Source organism: Peromyscus californicus, unplaced genomic scaffold (assembly GCF_007827085.1).
Source record: "Peromyscus californicus insignis strain IS unplaced genomic scaffold, ASM782708v3 Scaffold_7__1_contigs__length_154581171, whole genome shotgun sequence".
Lineage (NCBI taxonomy): Eukaryota > Metazoa > Chordata > Mammalia > Rodentia > Cricetidae > Peromyscus > Peromyscus californicus.
This window is the reverse complement of record NW_026294595.1, coordinates 43,893,604-43,919,769: the sequence shown is the minus strand read 5'-3', so window position 1 is coordinate 43,919,769 and position 26,166 is coordinate 43,893,604. Positions and strand designations below refer to the sequence as shown.

The 26,166-nt window shown below is 35.8% G+C and overlaps 1 protein-coding gene across 4 annotated transcripts in view; it reads left to right on the top strand.

Moving 5' to 3' along the window:
- The window catches only part of Scn7a (sodium voltage-gated channel alpha subunit 7), a 78,400-nt gene that overhangs the window by 30,140 nt on the left and 22,094 nt on the right, over window positions 1-26,166 (top strand). For all 4 annotated transcript variants that reach the window (XM_052725234.1, XM_052725233.1, XM_052725231.1 and 1 more), the window contains 10 exons: window positions 675-803; window positions 2,209-2,300; window positions 5,666-5,872; window positions 7,359-7,428; window positions 10,496-10,637; window positions 16,100-16,306; window positions 21,458-21,554; window positions 22,563-22,801; window positions 24,510-24,680; window positions 25,215-25,571. In XM_052725234.1, coding sequence (XP_052581194.1) covers window positions 675-803; window positions 2,209-2,300; window positions 5,666-5,872; window positions 7,359-7,428; window positions 10,496-10,637; window positions 16,100-16,306; window positions 21,458-21,554; window positions 22,563-22,801; window positions 24,510-24,680; window positions 25,215-25,571 — 1,711 coding nt within the window. The remainder of the gene's footprint in view (window positions 1-674; window positions 804-2,208; window positions 2,301-5,665; window positions 5,873-7,358; window positions 7,429-10,495; window positions 10,638-16,099; window positions 16,307-21,457; window positions 21,555-22,562; window positions 22,802-24,509; window positions 24,681-25,214; window positions 25,572-26,166) is intronic.

Genomic DNA, 26,166 nt, shown 5'->3' with positions numbered 1-26,166 from the left:
CAAACCATGGTATCATATGCGTGGGGATTCACCTCATATTCGATTTCTTTCTTATTGAAAGTTTTATTTATTTCCATTCATTAATAAATTGTCAGTTTTATACTTTTCACTGTCCACGAAAATCTAAAGAGTCTGGTTTTCAGTAGACTAATGGGAAAGCACATTAAATTGTTTTTTTAGGAAATAAGGCTTCTCGACAATAACTTTGAACTTCAGCTCTATTCAGAACAGCTGTGTGTGTGTGTGTGTGTGTGTGTGTGTGTGTGTGTGTGTGTGTCTTTAAACACATTTGTATTAAATTAGGGTTTAATTAGTTATGTTAAAATCTCTATTAGGGGTATAGTTGATATTTTCATAATTTATCTATATACTATGAAGAGATTATGTACAACCTCCGAGTTAGGACTATTGGGAAAAGCATCATTGGGAAAAAGTCATCAAATTCATTAACCAATTCGACCACACAGGCATCACTGAAGGCCTCTCTACAGGTTCAAGGGGAACAGGTTCCTTGATCCTTGTCTGATTGACTGTTTCTACCCTTCTAAGAGATAAAATTTTACTTTACAGATAACTTGTTTTCCATAATGGGTGACTGTCATAGACATAATGTTTCAGAGCTGAAAATGTACTATTCTCAAGAATTAACATTTGTGTGATTTTTTTTTCTTCAGGAATACTTTGCTTGGGATTTACACATTTGAAATACTTGTAAAAGTCATTGCAAGAGGTGTCTGGGCAGGGTCATTTTCCTTCCTTGGGGATCTATGGAACTGGCTTGATTTCAGCGTAACTTTGTTTGAGTGAGTAGATTTTCACATTGCAAACATTTTAACGATTCCAGTTATTTATCATGAGTCCCTCAGACAACCGTTTCTGGGTGTCCATTGCAAATTAAAGTAATAGATAATTTGCTATGTTGTAGAAAAGTGAACTGTCTTACAAGAATACATTGTTAGTGGTTTTTATTTTTTATTTATTTTTTTAATTTATAATTAGCTTAATTTCACATATCAGCCGCGGATTCCCCCGTCTTCCCTCCTCCCACCTCAAAGCCCTCCCCCTCAATCCACCCCCCACTCCCACCTCCTCCAAGGCAAGGCCTCCCCTGGGGAGTCAGCCCAGCCTGGCAGACTCAGCCTGAACTGTTTGGGAAGCCCCCAGGCAGTGGAGCCAGGACCTGTCTTTGGTGCATAGGCTAACTTTTTATTTTTGTTTTTGAGTTCAGAACATTCTTAAGATTTAGGGAATTCTAGCTTACTTGAGGCTTAGTATTGAAACATTTCATTTAGCCCATGGTTTGAGACCAATAAATATGCTAAATATCTGAATAAAGTGTCTAAGTACTCACAGATCTTGAGTATTATGTATAATCCTATTTCTTACCTAATTTTTCATTTTTTTGTATTGATCATATTCTTTTTTGTATAAGAAAATAATTTTTATAAACAGTAAGAGCAGTGTCTACTGATATCGTTATACCTGATATATGACTGATATCACTCTAATTATTGTCATTACTATTCCCATTATCATTTTTGTTCACTTTGCTGCCAGCTAACACTTATCTGACCTTGGTAACAGATGGCCTGAATTGTTTATATGTATGCTTCTGTGAAATTTGAATACATCATTCCATTAAATTCCCACAAAAGTCCTCTGAATAAGGAAATATTCCCACTTTAAAACTGAGGCAATTGTGTCACAAAATAGTAACCATATTTCCTGTCACACAGCTAGTCAACAGCAGGTGTCCTTTCTAACCAGGCATTCTGACTGCAGAGCAGATTGTCTTACACAGTATACATCCTGCCTTTTGCTCTTATCACTAATCACCATCATGTTCCTCATCATCAGGAGTATAAATACTTAAGATGAATTGTATTCCTAATTTAAAACCAGCTAGTAGGTTTCATTTTCATTGTGTATTTTTGTAATAAGGTAATGACATTTTATAAATGTTTTATAAACTGTTGTTCCACATGGAGTTTAGCATAGAGTAAAAGAGTTACAATCTCAAAGTTTGAATTTGTGAATGACTGCTACGTAGTGGCTACCTTGTTCAGAGCAGATTTGTCTTTCAATCAGTCATAAAACTATTTCTAGAATGAAATAATGCAAGCAAGGGACATTCAAATATAATTTTTATAGTACCTTTCAAAGACCATAGATTCAATGACTCCTCAGTAACTCCAATTACTCCCACAGGCTTATCACAAGGTTTTCACCACTAAACTTCCTTCCAATGCTTAAAACTGTAAGAACTTTGAGGATTTTGAAGATTATTCCTTTGAACCAAGGTAAGAAATGCTATTGGAATCATTTTCTTCACTGTGCTTTTAGTACATTCATGTATCTGTTTTAGCCGTCCTGTAATTACTCAGAAAATATGTGAAATTGAACAGTATTTCCACTTTGAAAATAGTCTTAAGTCATCTGAACCTTAAATCTGATTGTCAAGCAAGACAGGCAAGAAAAACAATACATTTAACTGTTGTTTCTCTGGTGGGGATTCAATACTTGTGATGCAAAAATATAGATAAAAATCAATCATGATTTCATTTTCAGTTATCTTTACATGTTGTAAAAGAACTTATAGTTTCCTTAAATTCCAAGAACAGCAGAGAGATTCTACAATGCTGCTTTTGACTCCTTCTTTTTCTTCATTTCATCAAGAAACTAATTGAAATGAGTGAACATAAACTAATATTATTGTCAGCATGCTATGTAAGAAACATAGATGAACAAGTTTGTGACTTTACAGAAAGACAAAATTGAGCGAATTACAATGAATTCAAATGGTGAAAGGTTTCAATTTCAGAAGTTTACCCGAAAATCCTATCTGCCTTGGTAGTCTGGCCAAAGTGAATGTAGACTTTTTTATTCCAATCTTAGTTGCTCACATTAATGCCCATATCACACAACATGTAGCACACAATAAATATGGCTATATAGTCTATCTATGTGGTTTACAGAATAAATACAATGAATACAAGTTAGAGAGGGCACAGCAGAGCTTAAGAGGTTTTGGAAATAGGCTAAGAAAAATGTATATAGACTGTATATTGATAACATAAAGAACCTAAACCAGAGTTAGGCCAGAAGCTGCTGTTGAGGCCACGGGAAGGGTCAAGATTGACAGTGACATACAGAATTAAGTCCTGCTGTGGGGTAAAAGTGTAGAAACCAGATCAGATTAGAAACTGCAGATTCAGGGTCAGCAGGTGAGCCTGGAGACATGCAGATGCCAGTAGTGAATATTGCATCAGTAATAGAAGAATTGAGCCTAGCTGAAGCACCAGGGATCATCAGGAGTGCTCTCCCTGTTGGTCCTTACCAAACACCAGGTATCCATGACACTGCCGTACTAACTTTCTATCACTTGATTGGGTTCAGGTGATAAGAATCACACCCTTTCCTCAGTGCAGCCTGCCCAATAAAATCTTGGGCCTGAATTGCCTGAAATGATTTTAATATGCTCATGCACCCCTACAGTCTCAGTTCACTCAGGTAAATTTAAAGGACAACACACTTTATGCTTCCTGGAATGTCATCTTTCATTCTGTGTGTGCAAGGCAGATGGCAGTTTGCAGGTCCTACCAGGACCACCATCATCAGCATCCTCAAAATGTAGTCAAAAGCTGCTTATAAAATGGAGTCTCTTGGGGCTAAGGCACATCTTTAGGCACCACTGTCTTACATAATCTGGAATAATTTAGAGTAAAGGACAGCATGATCTCAACTAATAAAATCTCCTTTTTTCTCAGTACTTAAATATGGTACCAACATGTTCAGGGATGTTCTCACAGACAGATAAAGTAGAGAGCTGTGATCCTCACAATGGATGATAGTGAGGTCTAACTACAGCTTCCATTTCTAAATGTGCAAGCAAATGTTCACATGTACTTTTAGATGTGATGTGTTGTTAGAAAGGAAAGACACACACACACACACACACACACACACACACACACACACACACACACAAACAGAGTAGAGCAAGTTCACTGGGCTGTAGTGAATCATACAGTACAATGAAATCAATAGGTAAGGACACCCAACATGGGTGCAGTGTAGCAATAGTGAGACCTACAGGTAACTTTCCTGGTCAGAACTCTATGGAAAACAGATGTGACCATATTATGAAATTGAAATCCAGGCTGAGCAAAAAAGACAAGTAGACTAGAGAGTGATGTGATGAAAAACCATTCTATAAATGTTTTAAAGCATCAAGTTGCATACATTAAGCGTGGATATTTTAGGATCTCTGAATTACAGCCCAATAAATATGTTTAACAAAGGTAGTTTGTGGCATGGCAATCCAACCAAAGCTAGGGAAGAAACCAAACAGTTCTGCTCTGGTGGAAACATAACACCTTTAACTTTCTTTGTACCCTGAGAACAAGAAGAACATAAAATGGGAACATTTTCATCTTAATAAGAGGGATTTTTTAAAAAGGATCAGCAAGTTTTAGTAAGTTCAAGAAAGACATGCCACTAGAGTTGGGGATGGATATGTCATAGGTATCTCTTCCTTGTCCAAAGAAAGCAGAGTAGGGCACCTGCTAGCCTACTGCAATATTGACACATGTACAGATAATACAAGATAGGAAGAGAAGTGCATCATTAGGAAGAAAGTCATTTCATCTGTGCATTAAATAGAAACAAGAAAAAAGCATATGGTATTTTCTTCAATTTTAAAATGTTTTTTAGTCTTTAAAAACTGTTCTGCTTTTATTGCTTATTGATCATACTCATCTACTGCCACCTCCCTCCAACTCACTCTAGGACCCCACTCCACCTCCTTCTCAACGCCCAACATTTTTTGTTATTAATTCACCCTTGAATCTAATTAGTGCTGCCCATAAGTGCACGAGTGTATGACAATTCACTGTGGCACGGCATGGATGTTACACCCAAAGGCTGGTGCACACATCAACTAACAGAACCTGTTCTTACCAGTACAAGACATACACCTGACTGAAACAGTCATCTGATTTTGAGGATTGCAACAGAAGGAAATCCAGATTCTGTCAGGCAAAAGACAAAAATTCAATAAAACAGACCTATCCATACATTTTAAGATGAAAACTGATATGAATTATAAGATGCTAGATGAATATTAAGTGGTCATGTAAGTAAAATGTGTTGTTATCAATGCACCAAACAAAGGCATAATATGAAGGAAGACTTCATACTATGGTGAGGTAGATTAACAAAGTAGAGAAAACCACATTCCTTGAGGAAGAAAAAAATATATTAGAACTTGTTTCTTTGAGTTGTTAATGCAAAGAAGCCTTTAAAAACAGAAAAGTAGTTTTACTAGATAATTCAGACACAATACTTGAAATCAAAGTCTATTTGTCTTGCTTTACTGTACGAACAGCCCGGGTATTGACATGGACAAGATTCAAACAGGCACCCGCTTAAAATGGTGTCTCTGAATGATCTCATCAAGTATCATAACTAGTAATGACACAGAACCCTCTTGCCATGACTTTAGTTCCCAGTATTTGTTAGATCCAGGCGATAGGAACTAGAATGAAGGGCAAATTTATTGATTTCTAAAGGGATAGATGTTTGCCACTGGAGAAGTTTGCTGTAACTGCTTTGTTGGAAATAGGTTTCTCTTTCTTGGGTTAAAAGCATTTGTCTTTCTTTGCAGGCCTGCTGTCAATTGTGGCGACACTAGCCCAGTGTTTGAAGAAACTACTTGGTGCCATTGTCCTAACTCTGTTCTTTCTGACTGTATTTTCTCTACTTGGGATGGGTCTCTTCATGGGTAATCTAAAGCACAAATGTCTGCATTGGCCCCAAGAAAACAAAAATGAAACCCTGCACAACAGAACTGGAATCCAGTATTATATTTCAGGTAAGAGTGACTCAATCTAATGATAGAGAAGTCTCTAGAGAAATGAACATTCAGTTTCTGGGCAAATTATAAATGTTATAATTATACTCAAGAAATAATTTTAATCTTTTTTTGTCTTTTTTCAATCAAAATAATAAATTTCCCAATTTTCAGACAGTTAATCAGGAGAACCTAAATTTTGTAAAGTCATGCAAATTTTATTTTTAAATTCATTCCAGAGAACTTAAAGTTTATTTTTTGTCATCATTTAAAGAATTGTTGGCCGGGCGGTGGTGGCGCACGCCTTTAATCCCAGCACTCGGGAGGCAGAGACAGGCGGATCTCTGTGAGTTCGAGGCCAGCCTAGGCTACCAAGTGAGTCCCAGGAAAGGCGCAAAGCTACACAGAGAAACCCTGTCTCGAAAAACCAAAAAAAAAAAAAAAAAAAGAATTGTTTATTAAAGTGTAAATTTTTTGTTTATCTGTTATAATGTTTGTGGTTACACTAAAAGTCAGAATATCACTTTAATATGTAAATTCTCACAATGATTAGATTTCAGTTACTGATGTATTTTTAAAATATTTTAGTTCTGATTTTTAGAGTAAGCAAAATGTTTCAAACATAAAACAATAAATGAAATATAATTTCTTAGCATTCAGAATCAGTATATACATATATTTTCATCATGACTTTTTCAGAAGAGACATAGTAATAGTTATGCTATCATAAACAACAGAACAGGAAAAGAAAGGAATTAAATTATGTTCCAGGATTTTATAACTCCTAGGCAGGGAAACTGGGATTCTAGCCAGGCAAAGACCGCCTTGAAAACATAAGAGTTCATAATATTGGAGTCTTGTCTCATGTTAGGCCTCCACGTTGGTAATATTTAGGGAACGTGTCTGGGTTTTCCTATTAAAAAGATAATCTTATGCAGCTCCTCTATGTTAATAATTTCATTTTTATTTTGTGTTTCATAAACACTAGAAGAAATCGTAATATTTGAGCTCCTTGGCCAACTGCATAGTATGGTTGTGCTGCAACAGGGAATTGTAAGCACATGAAGATGCTAAATGTTTCATTTCATGTACATCCCAATACTTGTGCTGAAATCAAGGGAGGTACACATTAGATCCTGTTCCTAAGTAAAGCATCCGCTGATTTTTCCAATGTAATAACTATAATATGATAATTATTTAAAGTAAACAGCTATTTCTACTTTATTGGTTATTGAGAAAACAAAAACAAACAAAACAGAACTCTGGCTCTTTACATTCTTATTAAAGCACAATATTGTAATTTTAAAACTCTTTCTTAATGCATACTACTGTGAAGACTGCCAATCTCTTCCATTTTGTCAATGACATCTTAAGAATTACAGGAAATGTTGTATTTCTGAAATATTAGGACATAGGCAGATGTGTGACTCCTATGGAAATCCAGATGGGCTTCATGTGGCTGACTCAAGATTAAACACAGAACCTCATTTCTTTCTCATTTTTTCAGAAAGAGCAAACTTCTACTATTTGGAAGGAGAGAGATCCGCTCTCCTCTGCGGCAACACGACAGATGCTGGGTAGGTAGGGTTAATGCTTTCTTCTAACATGTCATTACTTCCTCAGCGGATTAATATTTGATTTACTACTATTCTTAATTGATTATATTTTCTTACTTTGTTATCAAAGCTATGCAGGAGAGCTGTCTTATTCTGTCTGAGAAGTTTTAGCAAAATTCCATAGATCACAAGTCTTAGAAACAACAGAAATACATTCCTCAGACAGGCAGACTTAAATCTTCAGATCCAAGTGCCCAATAATTGGCTATGAGGCTTGCTCTGTTGGCACAGACAGGGTGCCTTTTGGGTTTATCTTCATAGTTTAAGCAGGACAAAGTTTCTCAGATCTCCTCTGTAAAAGCTTTAGCCATACACATGAGACTTCATTGTGACCTACTCTGTCATCAAGAGGCCCACCTCCTAATACCATCACCATGAGAGGTAGAATTCCAACATATTGACTTTGAGGAAAAGCAGAAGTGTGTAGTATGGAATGCCATTAATTCAATTTTCCAGAAAAGCAATAGGCAGATTAGTAGAGTAATTCATTCTCACTTAAGAAGCTAAAAAATTACATGGATGGAATGACAACAAAGATCTGATTTATTTTCAGTGAGTCCCAGCACCAGCAATTAACAAAGGATGATATACAACAGCTCTTTGGATGTGAGCATTTTTGTCACTATTTTTTAATAAAGTTATCTACTTATTTATTTTACATCTCAGCCACAATTTCACCTCCTTCCTCTTCTCTCAGTCCCTCCCTTTCCCATCCCACCCTCTGTTCCCAATCCCCAATCCACTCCTCCTCTGTTTCTGTTTAGGAAAGGGCAGTCTCCAATGAGTCACCAAAACATGGCATATAAAGTTGCAATAAGACTAAGCACCTCACCATGTATTAAGATTGGGCAAGGCAACCTGATATGAGGAGTAGGGTCCCAAAGGCCAGTAAAAGAGTTGGAGAGAGCTCCTGTTCCCACAAACAGACCAAGCTACACAACTGTAACATATTGTCACCAGAGAGGCTTCATCCAGCAACTGATGGAAACAGATACAGACGCACAGCCAAACATTAGGCAGAGCTCAGAAAATCCTGAAGTGGATGGTAAGGAAAGATTGTAGGAGCCAGAGGGGTCAAGGACACTACAAGGAAACTCATGCAAACAATAACCTGGGCTCATATGGGCTCACAGTGTCTGAACCAACAACCAGGGAGCCTGCGTGGGACTGACACAGGTGCTCTGATATATGGTTGTCAGCTTTTTAAAAAGAGAAACATTGAAGATATAATGTTATTTTACTTGGTGTCTATATGCATTTTATATATGTATTGTACATTAATAAAATTACTTTAAAATATTATTAGATAGTTATTCAGCAATGTAACATAATTCTCATATGTTGTTAACATGAACTCCTTTTATTACATATATACCGGGGTATGTGCCATGGCACACATGGAGATCAGAAGAGAACTTGCAAGAGCTGATTCACTCTACTATCATGTGAGTCCAGAGAAGTGAGCTTAGGTGACCAGGCTGGGTGGCAAATGACTTAACCCACATAGCCATCTTGCTGGCTGCATCCTGTAGAGTATACTGGAACAAATAAAAGAATAACAACAAGCCCCTGCCAGCCATGTGGACCGGGTCATGGTCTTTGTTGCTTTGCTCTCAGCTGAGATGGGTCACCAACCCACAGGCTCCTTTATTTCATTCTTTTTTTCCCTTTACATTCTGGAAATTGACTAAAGCACCAGGCAAGAGAAAGCACAGTTGTACAGTCTATATAACGTTGGGTGATTCAGAAGTTTTATCACGTAGCTTCCATTCTACCCTGAAGTCTAGCTTTTGGTCTCTTCTCTTTATAACATCATATTCAGTAACCCTCCACTTCAAATATAATCCATATATCTTATGAAGGCATCTGGCTATGAATATTACAACACAATGTTATATTTCATGGCAATAAATAAAAATCACATGGTGTTTTCACCTCTAACACCATAGTTATCAGCATGGTAAGGTACCTCAAATTAGTTGATGGCTGTAACAACAAACATACCTTTGCTCTGACTCTTAGGACTGCAGTCCGACAAACCTCAGTACACAAGCGTTTTTAAACCACTGCTTGCCCCTTGTGTATCTAAGGCACATACCTTGGCCAACCCCAAAATAATGTCAGGGAGAAACTACACAAAGGCTTGCATGGAAGAAAATAGCATTTATTGAGCCAATACCATAATGAGCCATGTTACTCCAACCCTACATAGATAAGAGTTTGAGAAATCCCTGAAAGGGAAGGAAATAAATATTTAATGTGCTCTTTTCCACAAGTTCTCGTTCTGCTTTTCAATTATTAATGTGACAAATGTTTTCTCACCCTCAAATAATGGAAACTGAGGTTCTGAGGTGAGCTCACTTGAAAATTAAGCCCTCAAATATTGTAGTTTATTTTTATCAGTGCTATTTTCTAATATTTATACTTTCACTATGACACTCAGAGATTTTCCAATCCTTCTTCCACCCTCCCGTCCTCTCTCTCTCTTTCTCTCTCTCTCTCTCTCTCTCTCTCTCTCTCTCTCTCTCTCTCTCTCTCTCTCTCTCTACTGTGTTATGGTGTTATGGCTTGAACTCATGGACTAAAATCCTAGACAAATAGTTTACTGCTGGGTCACAGTTTCAGCTTCTTCAATTTGATTTTGAACAACAAAAATTATGAATAATAACAGTACATAATATTCTTGAAACTGGTAAGTGTTCTTGCGATGGTGATTGTAGATATGTGAACTATGAATATATTAGCCTAAATTAGCCATTCAGCAATGTATAATTGTATAAAGCATATATGTGATAAATATATACATTTTTGTCAATTAAATCAATCTTTAAAGAATAGCTCCTTAAAAGCCAACTTGAGAATACTTATCAACTGATTTTAGTGTTTTCTTTAAAAAGACAATTTTTGCCTTTGTGCAGAGGATAGCTCTATGCTGTTGGGCAGAGTGTAGATAGTGTTTACGATTGCTCCATTGCCTGAAAGTTACTTGATAGTGGACATTTCTTCCTTTTTTTTTTGTCTTCTGTAGCCAGTGTCCTGAAGGTTATGTATGTGTGAAAGAGGGCAGAAATCCTGACAATGGCTTCACGAGTTTTGACAATTTTGGTTGGGCCTTTCTTGCTTTGTTTCGATTGATGACCCAGGATTACCCTGAATTGCTTTATCACCAGGTAAGAAGAGATAACCTGAGATAACCTGCAGATATCATAATCTGCAGGTGTTAAAGTTATCTTCTCCATCCTTGCATAATACAACCCAAAATGTAATCAAGTTGTTAAAAAGAAATTGTGACTACACACACACACACACACACACACACACACACACACAAAGACAGAGGGAGGTGGATTTTTGTGAAGAAGAATTCAAGGACAGAGCCAAGAATCATAGCCTCTGAATGTGAAACTCCATCAAATCCTGTGCCCTATCTGTGTTTTATCTTTAATAGTTCATCTTTACAAAGCTCCACGGTCAATGCATAGACCCTGATTTACAAGGGACTCATTTAGAACATTCCAGCTTTTCAATGGTGCCAAAGTGATACAATTCAATAGTGGCAACACTCGGATTTTGGATTCTGATCTTGCCCCTTGCATTCTAACACTTTTTCTGCACACTAGGCAGTGGCAGAAGCCTCAGCACTACCAGCCACACAGTCCCCATAGAAACAGCCATCTGCTATGGTGTGTGTGTGTCATGCTGAGCTATGGTTTTTGCCTGGTCAGACACAATAAGCACATATGCAACATACACACTTTCAGCCCTGCATGAATTTATTGAGAACATCTGTTTACTTATTTTTTTATATAAGAAAGTAAAATTTGAGTGAATTTAATAAGGTCTCCAAATTTCCAGAAGAACCCAATGGAGCTCACTTTCTTGCTCCAAAGGCCATAATGCTGTCTTGTTTGATATTCTGATATTTACAAAGTGAATTTCTAGTTAATAATTATTGAGTCAAAATATTGTGAGTCTATGAGATTGGCCCACATTAAGTATTAATTTATTAAGCAAAATTTTCTATTTTTATTTCATTTTATGCTTTCTATTTAAATATTAAACAGTGCTGCAGTTGTGATGACAGAAGTCTTGTTGTTATGAATACAATATCCAAATTTTAAGAATTTGCCCTCATAACTAATTTTGTGTGACAGTATCTCAGGAAGGGATGACACTTGCTACGATAAAGATTAAGAGTTCCATTAAGCCGGGCGGTGGTGGCGCACGCCTTTAATCCCAGCACTCGGGAGGCAGAGCCAGGCGGATCTCTGTGAGTTCGAGGCCAGCCTGGGCTACCAAGTGAGTCCCAGGAAAGGCGCAAAGCTACACAGAGAAACCCTGTCTCGAAAAACCAAAAAAAAAAAAGAGTTCCATTAAAGACCATCTTCATCATCTTCATTACTGTGAGTTATATGATGTTATTTACCAAAGCAGGATAGCTAATATTAAGAGACAACAGAAGAAAGAGTTGTTACCATGAATTCTAAAAGTTTTTTTAGAGTTGATTATATTCTTCTTTTAAACACATGTTGTCTTGAGAGAGCTGTTTCACTTGGTCAATATAAACAAATGTCTTGGGCTGGAGAAATGGCTCAGAGGTTAAGAGCACTGGCTGCTCTTTCAGAGGTCCTGAGTTCAATTCCCAGTAAGCACATGGTGGCTCACAACCATCTACAATGATATCTGGTGCCCTCTTCTGGCAGGCATGCATGCATGCAGACAGAGCACTGTATATGTAATTATGTAATAAATAAATAAATTAAAAAAATCTTATCCCCCTGACATAAGGTGCCCATGATAGACCAAAATCCACAGTTCATATATTATAGAACCCCAGAGTCTACTTGGACACATATACTTTTAGGTCAGAATTATATATAGATTGCTTTTATACAGTACAATAGAGAATGGCTATAGTCTCAGGTGAGGTTCTTCTAATAACCATCCCTATCTACAATGTCAGCAGTCAGTAGGTCTGATAGTGAGGGTCTCTTGCAGAGAGTCTCTCAAGCTTTGGTGAAAAATGACAGTAGTTATGTTTGAAGAATAGGATTCCATAGCAAGTCACATACCTAATATACTTATTTCTATTATGTCTAAACTGTGATGTGTGTCTATGTGTGCAAATGTGGTCCTTAAAAATGATCGGATACAGTCTGCAGAGATTGCTCAGTAGATTAGAGAACTTTCTGGTCTTCCAAAGGACCTGAATTTGTTTCCCAGGACCTTTATCAGGTGGCTCACAAACCCCTATATTTCCAGCTTCAGTGAATTTGGTGCTCTCTTCTTATCTCTGTATGCACCTCCAAGTATGTGTAAAAACACACATGCAGACCACACACACACAAACACACACACACACACACACACACACAGAGAGAGAGAGAGAGAGAGAGAAAGAAAAGGAGAGAGAGAGAGAGAGAAATGAAAACTAAAATAAGTCTTTAAAAATGATTGAATAATGTAATGCATTTTAAGCATAGGTTGATAATGTATTTCTAAATGGAAATCAAGTATACTAAACATATATAAAGTAGAATTGTATTCTGAGTTTCTTTTTTTTCTTTTTCTTTTTCTTTTTTTTTTTTTTTTCCGAGACAGGGTTTCTCTGTGTAGCTTTGCGCCTTTCCTGGAACTCGCTTTGGAGACCAGGCTGGCCTCGAACTCACAGAGATCCACCTGCCTCTGCCTCCCAAGTGCTGGGATTAAAGGCGTGCACCACCACCGCCCTGCATATTCTGAGTTTCTTATTTGCTTGTTTGTTTCTTGTTTTATTATTATTGTTTTTTCTTTTGTTGTTGTTGTTATTTGTTTTTTAAGACAGAGTCTCTCTCTGCATAGCTGGCTGGCCTGGAGCTCTCTGTGTAGATAGGCTGGACTTGAACTCATAGATATCTACCTGTCTCTACCTCCTGAGGGCTAGTGTTAAAGGTGTGTGCCAAAAGAAAGTTATTAGTTTCTCAAGTAACATATTTTTGTTGTGTAAACTGGTTTTCTAACTTTATTATGGTAGTGTTTACATTTTTATTTCCTACCATTTATGACAAGTGTCTGTGCTTCTTCCACAGCACTCAGAGTTTCTTATTTCTAAAAGTGTCTTGCTACTTTACTAAATTACCTTCCCTCAAAATCATTTTTTATTATGTGTGTTCATCTTTGGACTTGTGTTCAAAGCCCATATGTATGATGTAGTGCCCTTTAAGATATCTGCTGTGTTTGATAATGAAATAAGACTTTTCCTGAATGGTCTTTTCTTGTGCTTGTTTCCATGTATATTTTAAACTCCACAAAAATTATAGTTTTCTTCCATCATGAGTAAGAGTCAAACTCCCTTTTGGGCTTTCCCCTCATGCCTTTCAGAAAGAATGCAGTGTACTCATTCTCATAATGTGCCATTTTGGGTATTTGTTTAGATATTTCCCTCATTAGGAAGCAAACTGTCCCAAAAGGATTTTGTCTTATATTAATTTAAGAAAAACAACAGTAAGTGAAATGTTGTGAATTACATCAATCTGTATAATAATGAAGCCCTTGCTTTTCTTTTTTACAATCAAAAATGTATTATAAAATTGTCTAGTCAGCATTATTTTAAAGTCAACCCTATGCCTCTTCAAGTGAAAATGGAACAGAATCTGGGAGGCATTCAGGCTTAGAGTCTACTCATGACTTTAATTTCTGATCCCTGCATCTTTATTGTGTAGTTATTGCTAATTTGATGGTAGATTTTACTTATCATTTCTCTAAACTCAATTGTTCAAGGCTTAGGAAATTTTTGTAGTTGTTCCCAAATAGTACAGCTCATGTTTTATGCAATATTATGTTTGACCCAGGTATTCCTTGAAACACATTAGAACAGGCATGAGCAAAACGTTTCCAGCCCGCATGAACACAGCTGAGTTCAACAGAGTAGTTAAAGTTTATTGTGGCTTTACCATGTGCTATGGACTCTGTCTGCTTGCTTCATTTTATCCTCATACAAACCCCAAGAAATCAGTTCTTGACTAGCCAATCTTATAATGAGACCTAAGAAAACAAGAATTTCCCCATGACTATAACAAAAATATAGATAGGTGGTGCACATCTGCAATGTCAGCCACTGAGGCAGGAAGATTGTAAATTTGATACTAGCTGGCCTGAGCGGTATAACAACTCCTACATTAAAAAAGGGGACATATATATGTGTGTGTGTGTGTGTGTGTGTGTGTGTGTGTGTGTGTGTGTGTGTGTATGTGTGTGTGTGTGTGTATACTTTAACCTATATTATAATCATATGTTAAAAATCTAATCTATCCTACATCTAAGATTGTGAACAGTATTTCCAAAGTCTGACTATTATATGCCTATTGAAAATAGTATTAAATATCACATACAAGTGTTACTGGATAAGACAAGAAATATATGGTCCTTATTGTTCATGACCTATAGCAAATCCTAGACTGTTCACTCCTAGCCACTGAATGGATTAGTGTTAATAGCAGCTACTTAAGTGGTATAAATATTTAATCAAATCATGAATAATTGTCTAATGTACTAACAGGTTATTAAAATCACTTTTTAAAGACTAACATGTTCTAAGTAAATAAGACATTGTCGGAATAAATTTGCCACCTCTTATTATTCTAACTTAACCTTCTTTAGCCATAAAATAAGTTCTTTAGATAATAGTTTTCTATTTATTCAAATGTATGTTTAAAAATAAAAAATATTTTATTTAGTTGTATTCATACACATTTAGTCATTGGATATAAATCAATTGTATTTTCTACTTACATTTTTCTAAATTTGTTTTGATCTAGTATATGTAATTATTGTGAAATCAAAGATAATCATGTTCAGTTCAAAAATATAAAATTCTGTGTTCAACTATCCATAAATATTTTTCCTTGTAATTACATCACATTAGTCTCATGTATTCTAATCAGCTTTCCCTAAAGTCTTGATCAGAAATAGGCTCTGATAGACTGAGAAACACCTCTCTTATCAGTCTGAGTTTGCACATTGTGAATTTCCCATAAGTTAATGAGCAGAGAAAATGATCTTTGTAGCACATTTTTAAAGTTTCCTATACTTAAAGAGAGAAAGCATTTTCTGTTTTGGTATTTTCCCGCTTCTTTATTGCACAGGGCTAGTTTTTTCCTTTGTTGTGTTTACTCTGGTAATAAAGACTTGAATCAAATATTCACCCTAAATTGAGGGAATTCCTAATTTTATCTCTTCATTTGATGGCTTATATTTTATACCATATGTATATATTTAAAACTGAAGTAGTTTTCATTTATTTCTTCAGGTAGTACCTAAAGACATGAATTATGTTTTGATTATGTTGAATTTATGACTAAATTACTTTTATAAAAAATTATTTTTCTTCTTAAATGAGGAAAACATAAAAAGATAAGGACAGGCCGGGCGGTGGTGGCGCACGCCTTTAATCCCAGCACTCGGGAGGCAGAGCCAGGCGGATCTCTGTGAGTTCAAGGCCAGCCTGGACTACCAAGTGAGTTCCAGGAAAGGCGCAAAGCTACACAGAGAAACCCTGTCTCGAAAAACCAAAAAAAAAAAAAAAAAAAAAAAAAAAAAAAAAAAGATAAGGACAAATAATATTTCTCTCTTCTGTGTGCCAACCTCTTCACAGATCCTTTATGCTTCGGGAAAGGTCTACATGATATTTTTTGTTGTGATCAGTTTCTGGTTTGCCTTTTACATGGCCAGTTTGTTCTTGGGGATACTTACTATGACCTATGAAAAGGAAAAGCAGAGAACTTCTGAGAAACCCAGAGACACGGAACCTAAATTTCAACAGACTATGAAAGAACACGAGGAAGGAAATGAAGCAGCTGAGGTACAAATTTGTCCTTTTAAGATTCATAACATTAGAAGAACTTCTCAAAGTCTTGGAGTATATGGCCTTCTGATAGACGATCATATTTGTGTATTGTGCACTATCAGGAAAAAAGGTGCTTTTGTTGGTGCTGGAAAGATGGCTAATCAATTAAGAGCATGTACTGCTCCTGCAGATGTGAGTGTCATGCCTAGTATCCATATCTGTCAGCACAACTACCTGAAACTACAGCTCCTAGGGACTCTGATATTCTCTTCTGGACCTCCCAGGAACATGTATCCAATGTACACAAATAGCACGCACACACACACACACACACACACACACACACACACACACACACACACATACATACACACACAAGTACAAGCACATACCCCACACACACACTCACATACACACAAACACAAACACTTCATTAAAATTAAAATAAGTATTTCATATTGTGGTTTCGCTAAAAGGGACTCACTTTTGCTTTTTTACTTTACTGGCCTTTATATACTTCTTCTTTCTTAATATAATGGGTTAAGAATAACCAATGTATTTGAATATTTCATATGTATAATTGTTGACCCAAATTTGCATTACTACTAATGAGAAAGTCTTGATACGTTGTCTTCTTATAACTTAACTTCTCTTAGTAGAAATGTAATTTATTAATTCAAACTTGCTTTAGATAGCACATCAGAATTAGCTTTAAACTGCATGCTCAATTTTAAATAATGACTTCCTCAATTTTTGCTACAAAATACTTAAGAATGGTTAAAAAATACAGTGCTAAAGTTAGAAAAGCAAAAAAAAAAGAAATTAACCTCTGGCCTACCCAAGAAACAAGTGACAACATGATATATGAAAGTATTTTTTTATCCATGGATAATTAAATCCATGATAATAAAAACTAATAATATTTTACTCTAATTTTACATCCCCTAGTCTTATACTTAAATAATTTCCCAGATCATTAGCCTCCTACATAAATTCAGTCTGTGAATCTGAAAGCTTTAGCAGAAGTGGTGTTCAGGAGATTGCATACAATTCTTTTTAAAATGAATATACATTTGTGAATAGGAATGAGGAGTCAGAAAAATGCAAAAATGAGTTGGTTATGGTATTGCAAGTGGTCACACTTCTTCCATTAAATACTTTACAGAAAGACTAGAAATTAGTCAAAATTGAGACAGAAAACAAAATTTAGAGAGGAAATACATTTGGGAATTCTTCTGTAGAAAGAGAAAATAGTTAAGGGAAAGTAGAAGGCCAATAAGTGGTCTGACATTAGAAATTAAAGAAGGTTAGTTGAGAGCTTCATTAGTACAAAAATTACTTCTGAGTTAAAAGCAGCTTAAGACTAACCCCTCCATAAAAGTAGTGATCAACACTGAACAGTCTCTGGGAAATAACTGTACCCCAAGTAGAACTTGAATAACAGGATGTAGGAATGTGCCGAGTGACTTCATAGACTCTTGTACCCATAACATGCATGCCATTGAACAAGAAGCAATTATGGACTGTATGAACAAAACATGTAAAAAAAGAGGCTATTATCACTCATAAGTAAGTGGTAAGGCAGGAAATTACAAAAGCTTTCTGTCTGTACAAGTCCCAAGACTTCAGATTGAACTCATAGAATCTGAAGGACATGTTGACTGTGTAATTTGTTTTAAAGTGGAATTTCAGAATCTCAAGAGCTTGCCACTACATCTCAATGTACCCAACAGCTTAACAATACTTCTCTTATTCCCAGATGAAGTGTTCTATTAGCTCTGATTATGAAATAGCTCTGATTATGAAAGAACTTTGGAATTTCCCTGTTTCTTCTTTCACTTTGCTAAAATTTAGTTTTAATGAAGCTTTCCTGGTTTTTATTAAAATATTTCAGTTACAAAGACTAACAAAATCCTAGAACATTTCCCATGTAGAGTTTTCTGGCAAAAGAAAGTAAAATCCATTTTAATAAGATCTTTTTTTCTTTCCATTTGTATTTATACATAATAACATGCCAGGAGAGAAGAAGTCAACTACTAAGTGACCTTTTGAAGTGGGTCAAGTTCCAATTCTAAAGATGGGATTAGAAAGAGATGGCCTACATGAGACAAATTTTCATACTGTAGGAAAGCTGAGAATTTTGTTGACTAAAAACACAATGATACAGTCAAATAAATGTGGGCTTCAGTTCACTTTAGCCACATAATAGACGCATGATATTCATCAGCTCAATCAATCTTGGAAACATCAGCTTCTTTATCAATAAAATATATACCATATATATTACCTGTTGTACAAGTGGTATAAAGCCCAAATGAAACACACAGAAAACACTGTGTAGTGCTTTAATATTTTTAGACAGCAAAACATGTTATGAGAAGAAATGTTAGTAAGGTTATCATCAGTATCATAGAGCATATAAAAGATAGCTTTGATTTATCACAGTCAGCATTGCAGAGTAATAATGCTTGATCTCAATTTTATTGTTTTGTTTCTTTATTAACATAAAGTCTCACAATGTAATTTAGGCTGGCCTAGAACTCATTCATGTAGTCCAAGATGTTCATTCTCCTTCCTCAGGATCCATCCTTCAGTGATTATACACCACAACCAGATAGAACACATGACATTTATCGGAAAAGATGCCTCACATAATATGTAAACTAGTTCTTAAGAATAAAATGTAATTTTATGAAACATAACTCTTAATGAAGAAGACAAAGGTATGAGATGTTCTAATTCTGGAGACCAATCAGAATGTCATGTCTCCATCCAGATGCAGAGGTAGAACTCAGATTCCATTCTTTTGTCCAGGAAGAAACAGGTTCCATTGATGGCCTCAGAGAAGTTCTGATCCACTTTCCCATCTGGTATTTAAATACTTATAGGGGCATTTGTGAAGCTTCCCCCTCTAGTGTTGAATGGGGGGAGCTGAGATGAGGGTGTGGTCCAAAGTCCTCTATGTTAGAGTATTCATTTTCAATAACCTCTAATCTGGTGGCCCCTGCTAGCTACCTAACAGTTCTTATAGCCCAGTGCTAACGCAGTAGGAGTCTAAAATGACAGTTTACATGGATAATTCTCCTATATACCATTAGCTGCTGGTAAAACCTCAGGAAAAGAGTGGAATATTTAAAAATCAGAGTAATGCAAGTAATTTAAAAAGTGTGGGGTACATCTAAGCTGTCATCCTAATGGCACTTATCTGATTAATCAAAGTATTGACAGTTCTCTAAGTATTGGGAATAAGCTTTGATAACTTTAAGCACAGTATAATATTTGTGCAAAACTCTTGGTGTAATAGGGAGAAAAACTATTAAATCATCAGAATCCCTGAGTTATCTCAAGGACAAAAAGAAATTTTGCTTCTGTTGAATTTTGTCCCCTAGAAATTATATGTTATAATATCAATTTTATATAACCTTGTAATTCACCTAAAATATTTTCTTAAATATGTGTAGTTTGAGTAAAAACTAACCTGACATCCTAAATTTTAGTATGCATTTTAATCTAATTATAAAGTGATGGATGATGCCCTGTAGATCTGGAGGGTCTCATTTTCGTGATGAAACTCAGGATGTGAGATAATTGCCCTTAATATCCTCTGCCTCTACTTGCTATGAAATTTGAAGATTCTTAATAGATACTGAGGTGAATGAAGTGATATCCTTGATCTCTATTTAGCTGCATCAGATGCACAATATCAGAATTTGACAAGTAGCAGACTATGTCAATCAGAGTCTGGTATATTGGTAGACTGTAACTGCTGGTCATCTCTAGACTTGTGCAACAGTTTTAACATTACTGGGTATGCACTTCAACATACCATCCCAGAAGATTTCTTTGGTTCTTCCTTCAATTATTTTGATTGGGTAAAACTGAAGAATCTGTAAAACAAAGCCTGGGATTTTAAAGTAGCTTTCTAATGCAAGAACTCTTAGGGTTGTTTCAAAAACTGGCAAAACCCAAGCAAGACTGGTAGCCTGAGTTTCATCCCAAGGATTCACATGGCAGAAAACAGAACTGACTCCAGAAAAACAATGTCCTCTGACTTTCACATGTGCGCTGTGTCATGTATACACACACACACACACACACACACACACACACACACACACACACACACACACATACACACACACACTCATACACCTACACAAACAAATTATCACTCACACACATACCTACACACACATGAACTCACACACACCTACATACACCCACAAACCCACACTTACACACATACACCTCTACACACCACACACACCCACACTCACACACACACACACACATACACACATACACTCATACACCTACACACACAAATTCTCACTCACACACATACCTACACACACACACACTAACTCACACTCACACACACCTACATACACCCACAAACCCACACTTACACACATACACCTCTACACACCCACAAACCCTCTCTCTCTCTCTCTCTCTCTCTCTCTCTCACACACACACACACACACACACACACACACACACACACACACATACAAGCAAACAATAAATAGATGACAAACACATAGAAGATAAACAAAGCACAGAATATGTTGGAAGCATTACTGAAGGGACATGAGGCTCTGGAATAAATTATGCCTTTATGGAGTTAGATAAGTTCCACTCATTTACTGTCCTGCACATTCTATCCAAACAACCTTTTAAATGCATTCTGCTACTGTAGATTCTTTAAGAGTTAATCATATTTTCAAATAATTTTAATTGTATTGAGAGAATTGGCCAAGTGATAAAATTAGTATATCCCTGAGCAAAAGGATTATAGTTTTAGGGAAATATTCTGATTACTTGGTAGAATATTTGGCAACTGGATACTCCATAATTATCCTGTAATCTTTATTAAATTATTTTTAACTATAGATGGCACTGCTAACATTTACTACTCTGTTCTATTTATTGTTCACCTCAGAGTAGAACATTTGACTGCCTTCAAATTTTAGCATTTATTGTACAACTAATTCTAAATAATTCTATTATGGCCTATACCATTTGAAGACTAGTGAAGGAACACAGAAAGAACCTGGAGGCAAGAGGCTGTAGAAAGGCCAAATTCTATATTCTGTTAAAGTCCATTGTAAAGGCGTGGGAGTGAGGGACTAGCTACTACAAAACCCATTAAACTTCTTTTAGATGAAAACTACAGAGATAGAAATGAAGAAAAGATCACCAACTTCGATGAACACTACGTTGGATATCCTGGAAGAGACTACCCTCAGACAGAAAGGAGGTAAAGTGAAAAACTACTTGAACTCTACTCAGTAATGAAGGAACTAATTGCAAAGTCTGTTCTTACATAATTGGGCAGTTTCTTTATAATCTAGGTGGTAGCAAGCAAAATACAAGTAAAAGCATGAGGCTATTAGGATGAGCAATATAGAAACATTCAGATAAGGTTTCTTCAACATTAGAAAGTGTCATTAAAATGTACCAATGAATAATCACAGACTGCGTGTGGTGCCAGTTGAATTTGAGAGAAATAGACACATACGTAAGATGATAGAATTAAATCACAGCCGTATAGTATCATTTTCAGTATTTAGCATAATTATTTTTTATCCACCTCCTGTTGCCCTTGCAATGGGCTAAGTTTCAGTATCATCTGAAAATCTATGCATTGCTAATTAGATCCACAGGAGCAGTTTGTCTTTTCAATTAATTGCATGCTGAAGTTTCCATGGTTCAGATTTTCATAACAAATAAATATAACAAGTTAGTATTTCTCCTGGGCAGCTTCAAACTGTTAGTACTTCTGTAGGGATGGGAGGTTACATCTGGACTTTAATTGTAGAGGTCTTTACCGTAATCCCATGTTCTTCAAAGATCACTTGTATAATCATGATATCTCAGGGTTCTTTAGATTCAAATAAGTTTTTGTTTTTACATCTAACCAATGGTTCTTTATCACAGATGATTTTGGAAGCTATTATAATGTAAAGCATATAAACCTAGAATTTTAAAATCTTGCAATTCTCACTCATAATTGGCTTGTGAGAACTTTGTTTTCCTACTAATACATTGTTTGCTACATTTACATTACAATTTTTAGCTCAGTAATCAAACAAAATAGAGGACATGAATTTTACTTTGTTATGTATTAGTGTTGACTTTTGTGTTTGCTAATTCCAGACACAAAATCAAGATCTGTAGCACCATTTGCATGAAAACATTTAATTTGTCTGCTATCAATAATTTAAACAATTTTTCAATAATTGTCTTTTCTCATCTTTCATTTCAGAACCAGAAATTTCCAGGAAGAAATGCCCACTGTGTTGGCATAAGTTTACTAAAACCTGCTGCATCTGGGACTGCTGCCCCTGCTGGATAAAACTGAGCAAGTTGGCTGATGGAATTATAGCACAACCATTTGCTGATCTTTTCATTGTCATATGCATCATTTTAAACATATGTTTCCTGGCCTTTGAACATTTTCCAATGAGTGAGGAGATCATGTATCTCCTCAGAATCGGAAACTTGGTAAGACCTCATCATACATTGTTTTCATTCCTAGTTATATGTTTTAATTGCTAACCTCATTGTTTTATCTTACAAACTCTGTGTTGCTGTAGGTATAGATTGTATTGCTGTTGAATGAGATGTTATGTTTATATCATGTTCACTCCTGTCCCTACATTGCAAATACTGTTTCAATCAACATTTTTACAATTTCAGCTCAAAATTCTGTTACTTAAATTTGGAATCCTGGCCGGGCGGTGGTGGCGCATGCCTTTAATCCCAGCACTCGGGAGGCAGAGGCAGGCGGATCTCTGTGAGTTCGAGGCCAGCCTGGTCTCCAAAGCGAGTACCAGGAAAGGCGCAAAGCTACACAGAGAAACCCTGTCTCGAAAAACAAAAACAAAAACAAAAAAAAAAAATTTGGAATCCTGGCCTGCCCCCTGGCAATGAAATTAAATGGGTTTCATTGATTTGATTTAGTGTTTCTTCATTCCCAAACATACATTCTAGGTATGGCTATTCTATAATAAACATAGAGCAGGGGTGTGGTAATAACACTGGCAGCCTTATTCTGAATTCTGAATCCTGACTACAGCAGTACCAGGCCCAGTTCGTCCCAATGCCTTTCTTTATCTTATATTGGAGTTTATAATTTTAACAATGTACTTTGAGATTCATGTAAAACTTTTCATATAACAATGCAAGAAAATGAAATAGCTTTCTATGGATTTATGAACGTGTTAACACTCAAGCAAATGTATGTTGCCTAAATTTCTTAACCCCTTTTGTTATTTAGTTACTAAGTACTATACACAAAACAAAAACAGCAGCCCATTTCAAACTATACATTTCCTTGATACTAAAACAGTAACAGGATGCAGGCGAGTTGGCTCAGTGGTTAAGAGTGCGTATTACTCTTTTAGAGGACCTGAGTTCAGTTCCTAGAGTTCCAGCACCCACATCTGGCAGCTCACAACCGCCTGTAACACCAGCTTCTGCAAGAATCTGATTCTTCTGGCCTCTGTATGTACCTGCACACACACACACACACACACACACACACACACACACACACACACACACACACAGGCACACATACACAATTGTCAAAAAAAATAAAATTGTTAAAATAATAGTTTAGTAATTCCTGCCAATATAACTTTTGAATGATCATTTCTATAAGTTCATTCTGGAGTTTCTCTAGATCATATATGTACGGTTTTAGATTATAATATAATTACAGCATTTCCCCCTTCCTTTTCCTCCCTTCAAATCCTCTCCTCCCCACTCTCCATCAATTTCGCAGACTCTTTTTATGTTCAGGAAATTGTTATTGTACATGCATATATATATATATATATATTTATATATATATATATATGTATATGTATTTCTTATATTCCTTCATGAGTTGGATGGTTAAGTGTCTTAAAATATATGCTCTATCTCCAAAGGAGCTATTAAAATATAGTAACTTTTAATCAAATACTCCGTTTTTCAAGAATAGCTTTTGTTAAATAATAATATTCCATAAATGAGGTCCTGAAATAGAAAATTAAACAAAATGTATGACTTTATCATAATACAGACCCTGAAACCAACCAGGTTTCTGAAAAGAACTGTGCAGCAGTCAAGAGTATAGAGCTCACTCCACTTCACAGGTCTGTATGCGAGTGTCAGGTGCAGCCATGGGAAACACTTCTTACCCATATGTTTGGTTTCCTTTTAGGTTTTTATTGGAATCTATACAATAGAAATGATTTTGAAGATAATCGCTATGCATCCATATGGGTATTTCCAAGTAACATGGAACATTTTGGACAGTATAATTGTCTTTTTTGGATTAACAGAAATCTTCCTAGCAGGTATTGAAGAAATAACTGTTTTTATTTTGTTCCCGGTAAGTAGAATTTAAGAACTAGTTTTTATTTTATCACAGTATATCTCATTTTCTTGAACATGAAATGACACTATTGAAACATTTTAAAGGGAAATATTAGGATCCTCTGTGAAATTGATTCCATCATGAAATTAGTATTTAATATTTAATGTGTGTATAAATGTGGAAGAAATTTAATATATTATGAATACCCAATGTGTTATAAAGAAAAACAAGAATGAAGAGTGTATATTTACCCTACCACATATTAAAATCCAAACATATCACAATAACAAGTGCAATATTGAGTGGAATTTAACAAGTAGGTTAAAAACATATGAATAGATTTAGTGCATAAAATTACAAAATGTGTAAGATGAATTATGAATGTTAAATAGTCACTTGTCTTTCATTATAATGTTGAAACTGGTATGAATTTAAAGGCTATATATACATGACTACATCATTCTGATGAAACGAAGTATGCAAGTTTGCATTATAATCAACACTGACCTTTTGTTGTTGTTTCTCTTTTAATTTGCATTTGTTTATTAGTTGAGATTTATTAAACTGGGGAAATATGGTCCACCATTTGAGAATTTGGTGCGTATCCTTGGTAACACGTTGATGGCCCTGAAAGACTTGGTCCTGTTGCTCTTCTTATTCATTTACTTCTCTGCTGTGTTCGGCATGAAGCTGTTTGGTCAAAGTTACAAAGACTGTGTCTGCCACATAGACGAAGACTGTCAGCTCCCCCGTTGGCACATGAGCGACTTCTTCCATGCTTACATGAACGTGTTCCGAATTCTCTGTGGAGAGTGGCTAGAGACGTTATGGGACTGTATGAAGGTTGCAGGCCAGTCTTGGTGTATTCCTTTTTACATTATGGTCATTTTAATTGGAAATTTATTGGTAAGTATTGCATTCCTTTATATTTTTCTTAAGGAAATATCTGGTATACTGTACATATTTGTATATGATGGGTTGGTGGGATCCAGTGATTTATAGCTCAATTGTCTAATATAGTAGGTACTTGGTGATTTTATCAATTGAAATACAATTGGCCCAATTTGAGATATGCAGTAACTGAGAAAGACATACTGGATTTGAAGTTTTATGCCAAAAGAATCTGTGTAATTAGCAGTTTTATATTTATGATATAATAATATTAAAGTACATATAGTTTAATAAAATTCACTAGTTTATCCTTTCTTTATAATTGCATGTGTGATTTCCACTATATTTCTATTGACTTGCACTAGTTCATAACCTTGTTAGTCAAAGTAGCTTTGACATCATGTGGAAAAGGATTAGACCTTGCAGTCTCCAACCCCATGCAGACATATGGAAGCATAATCCCCTTGTAACTCTATTCCCAAAGATTTTTTTATCCATTAACTTTTAAGAAGCACTTAAATGTAACCCTGGCTGTCAAATCTACCTGTGCACTGGCATTACCTGTGGAATTGTTAATGGTGTCCTCATGCCTCAAATCCACACCTAGAGA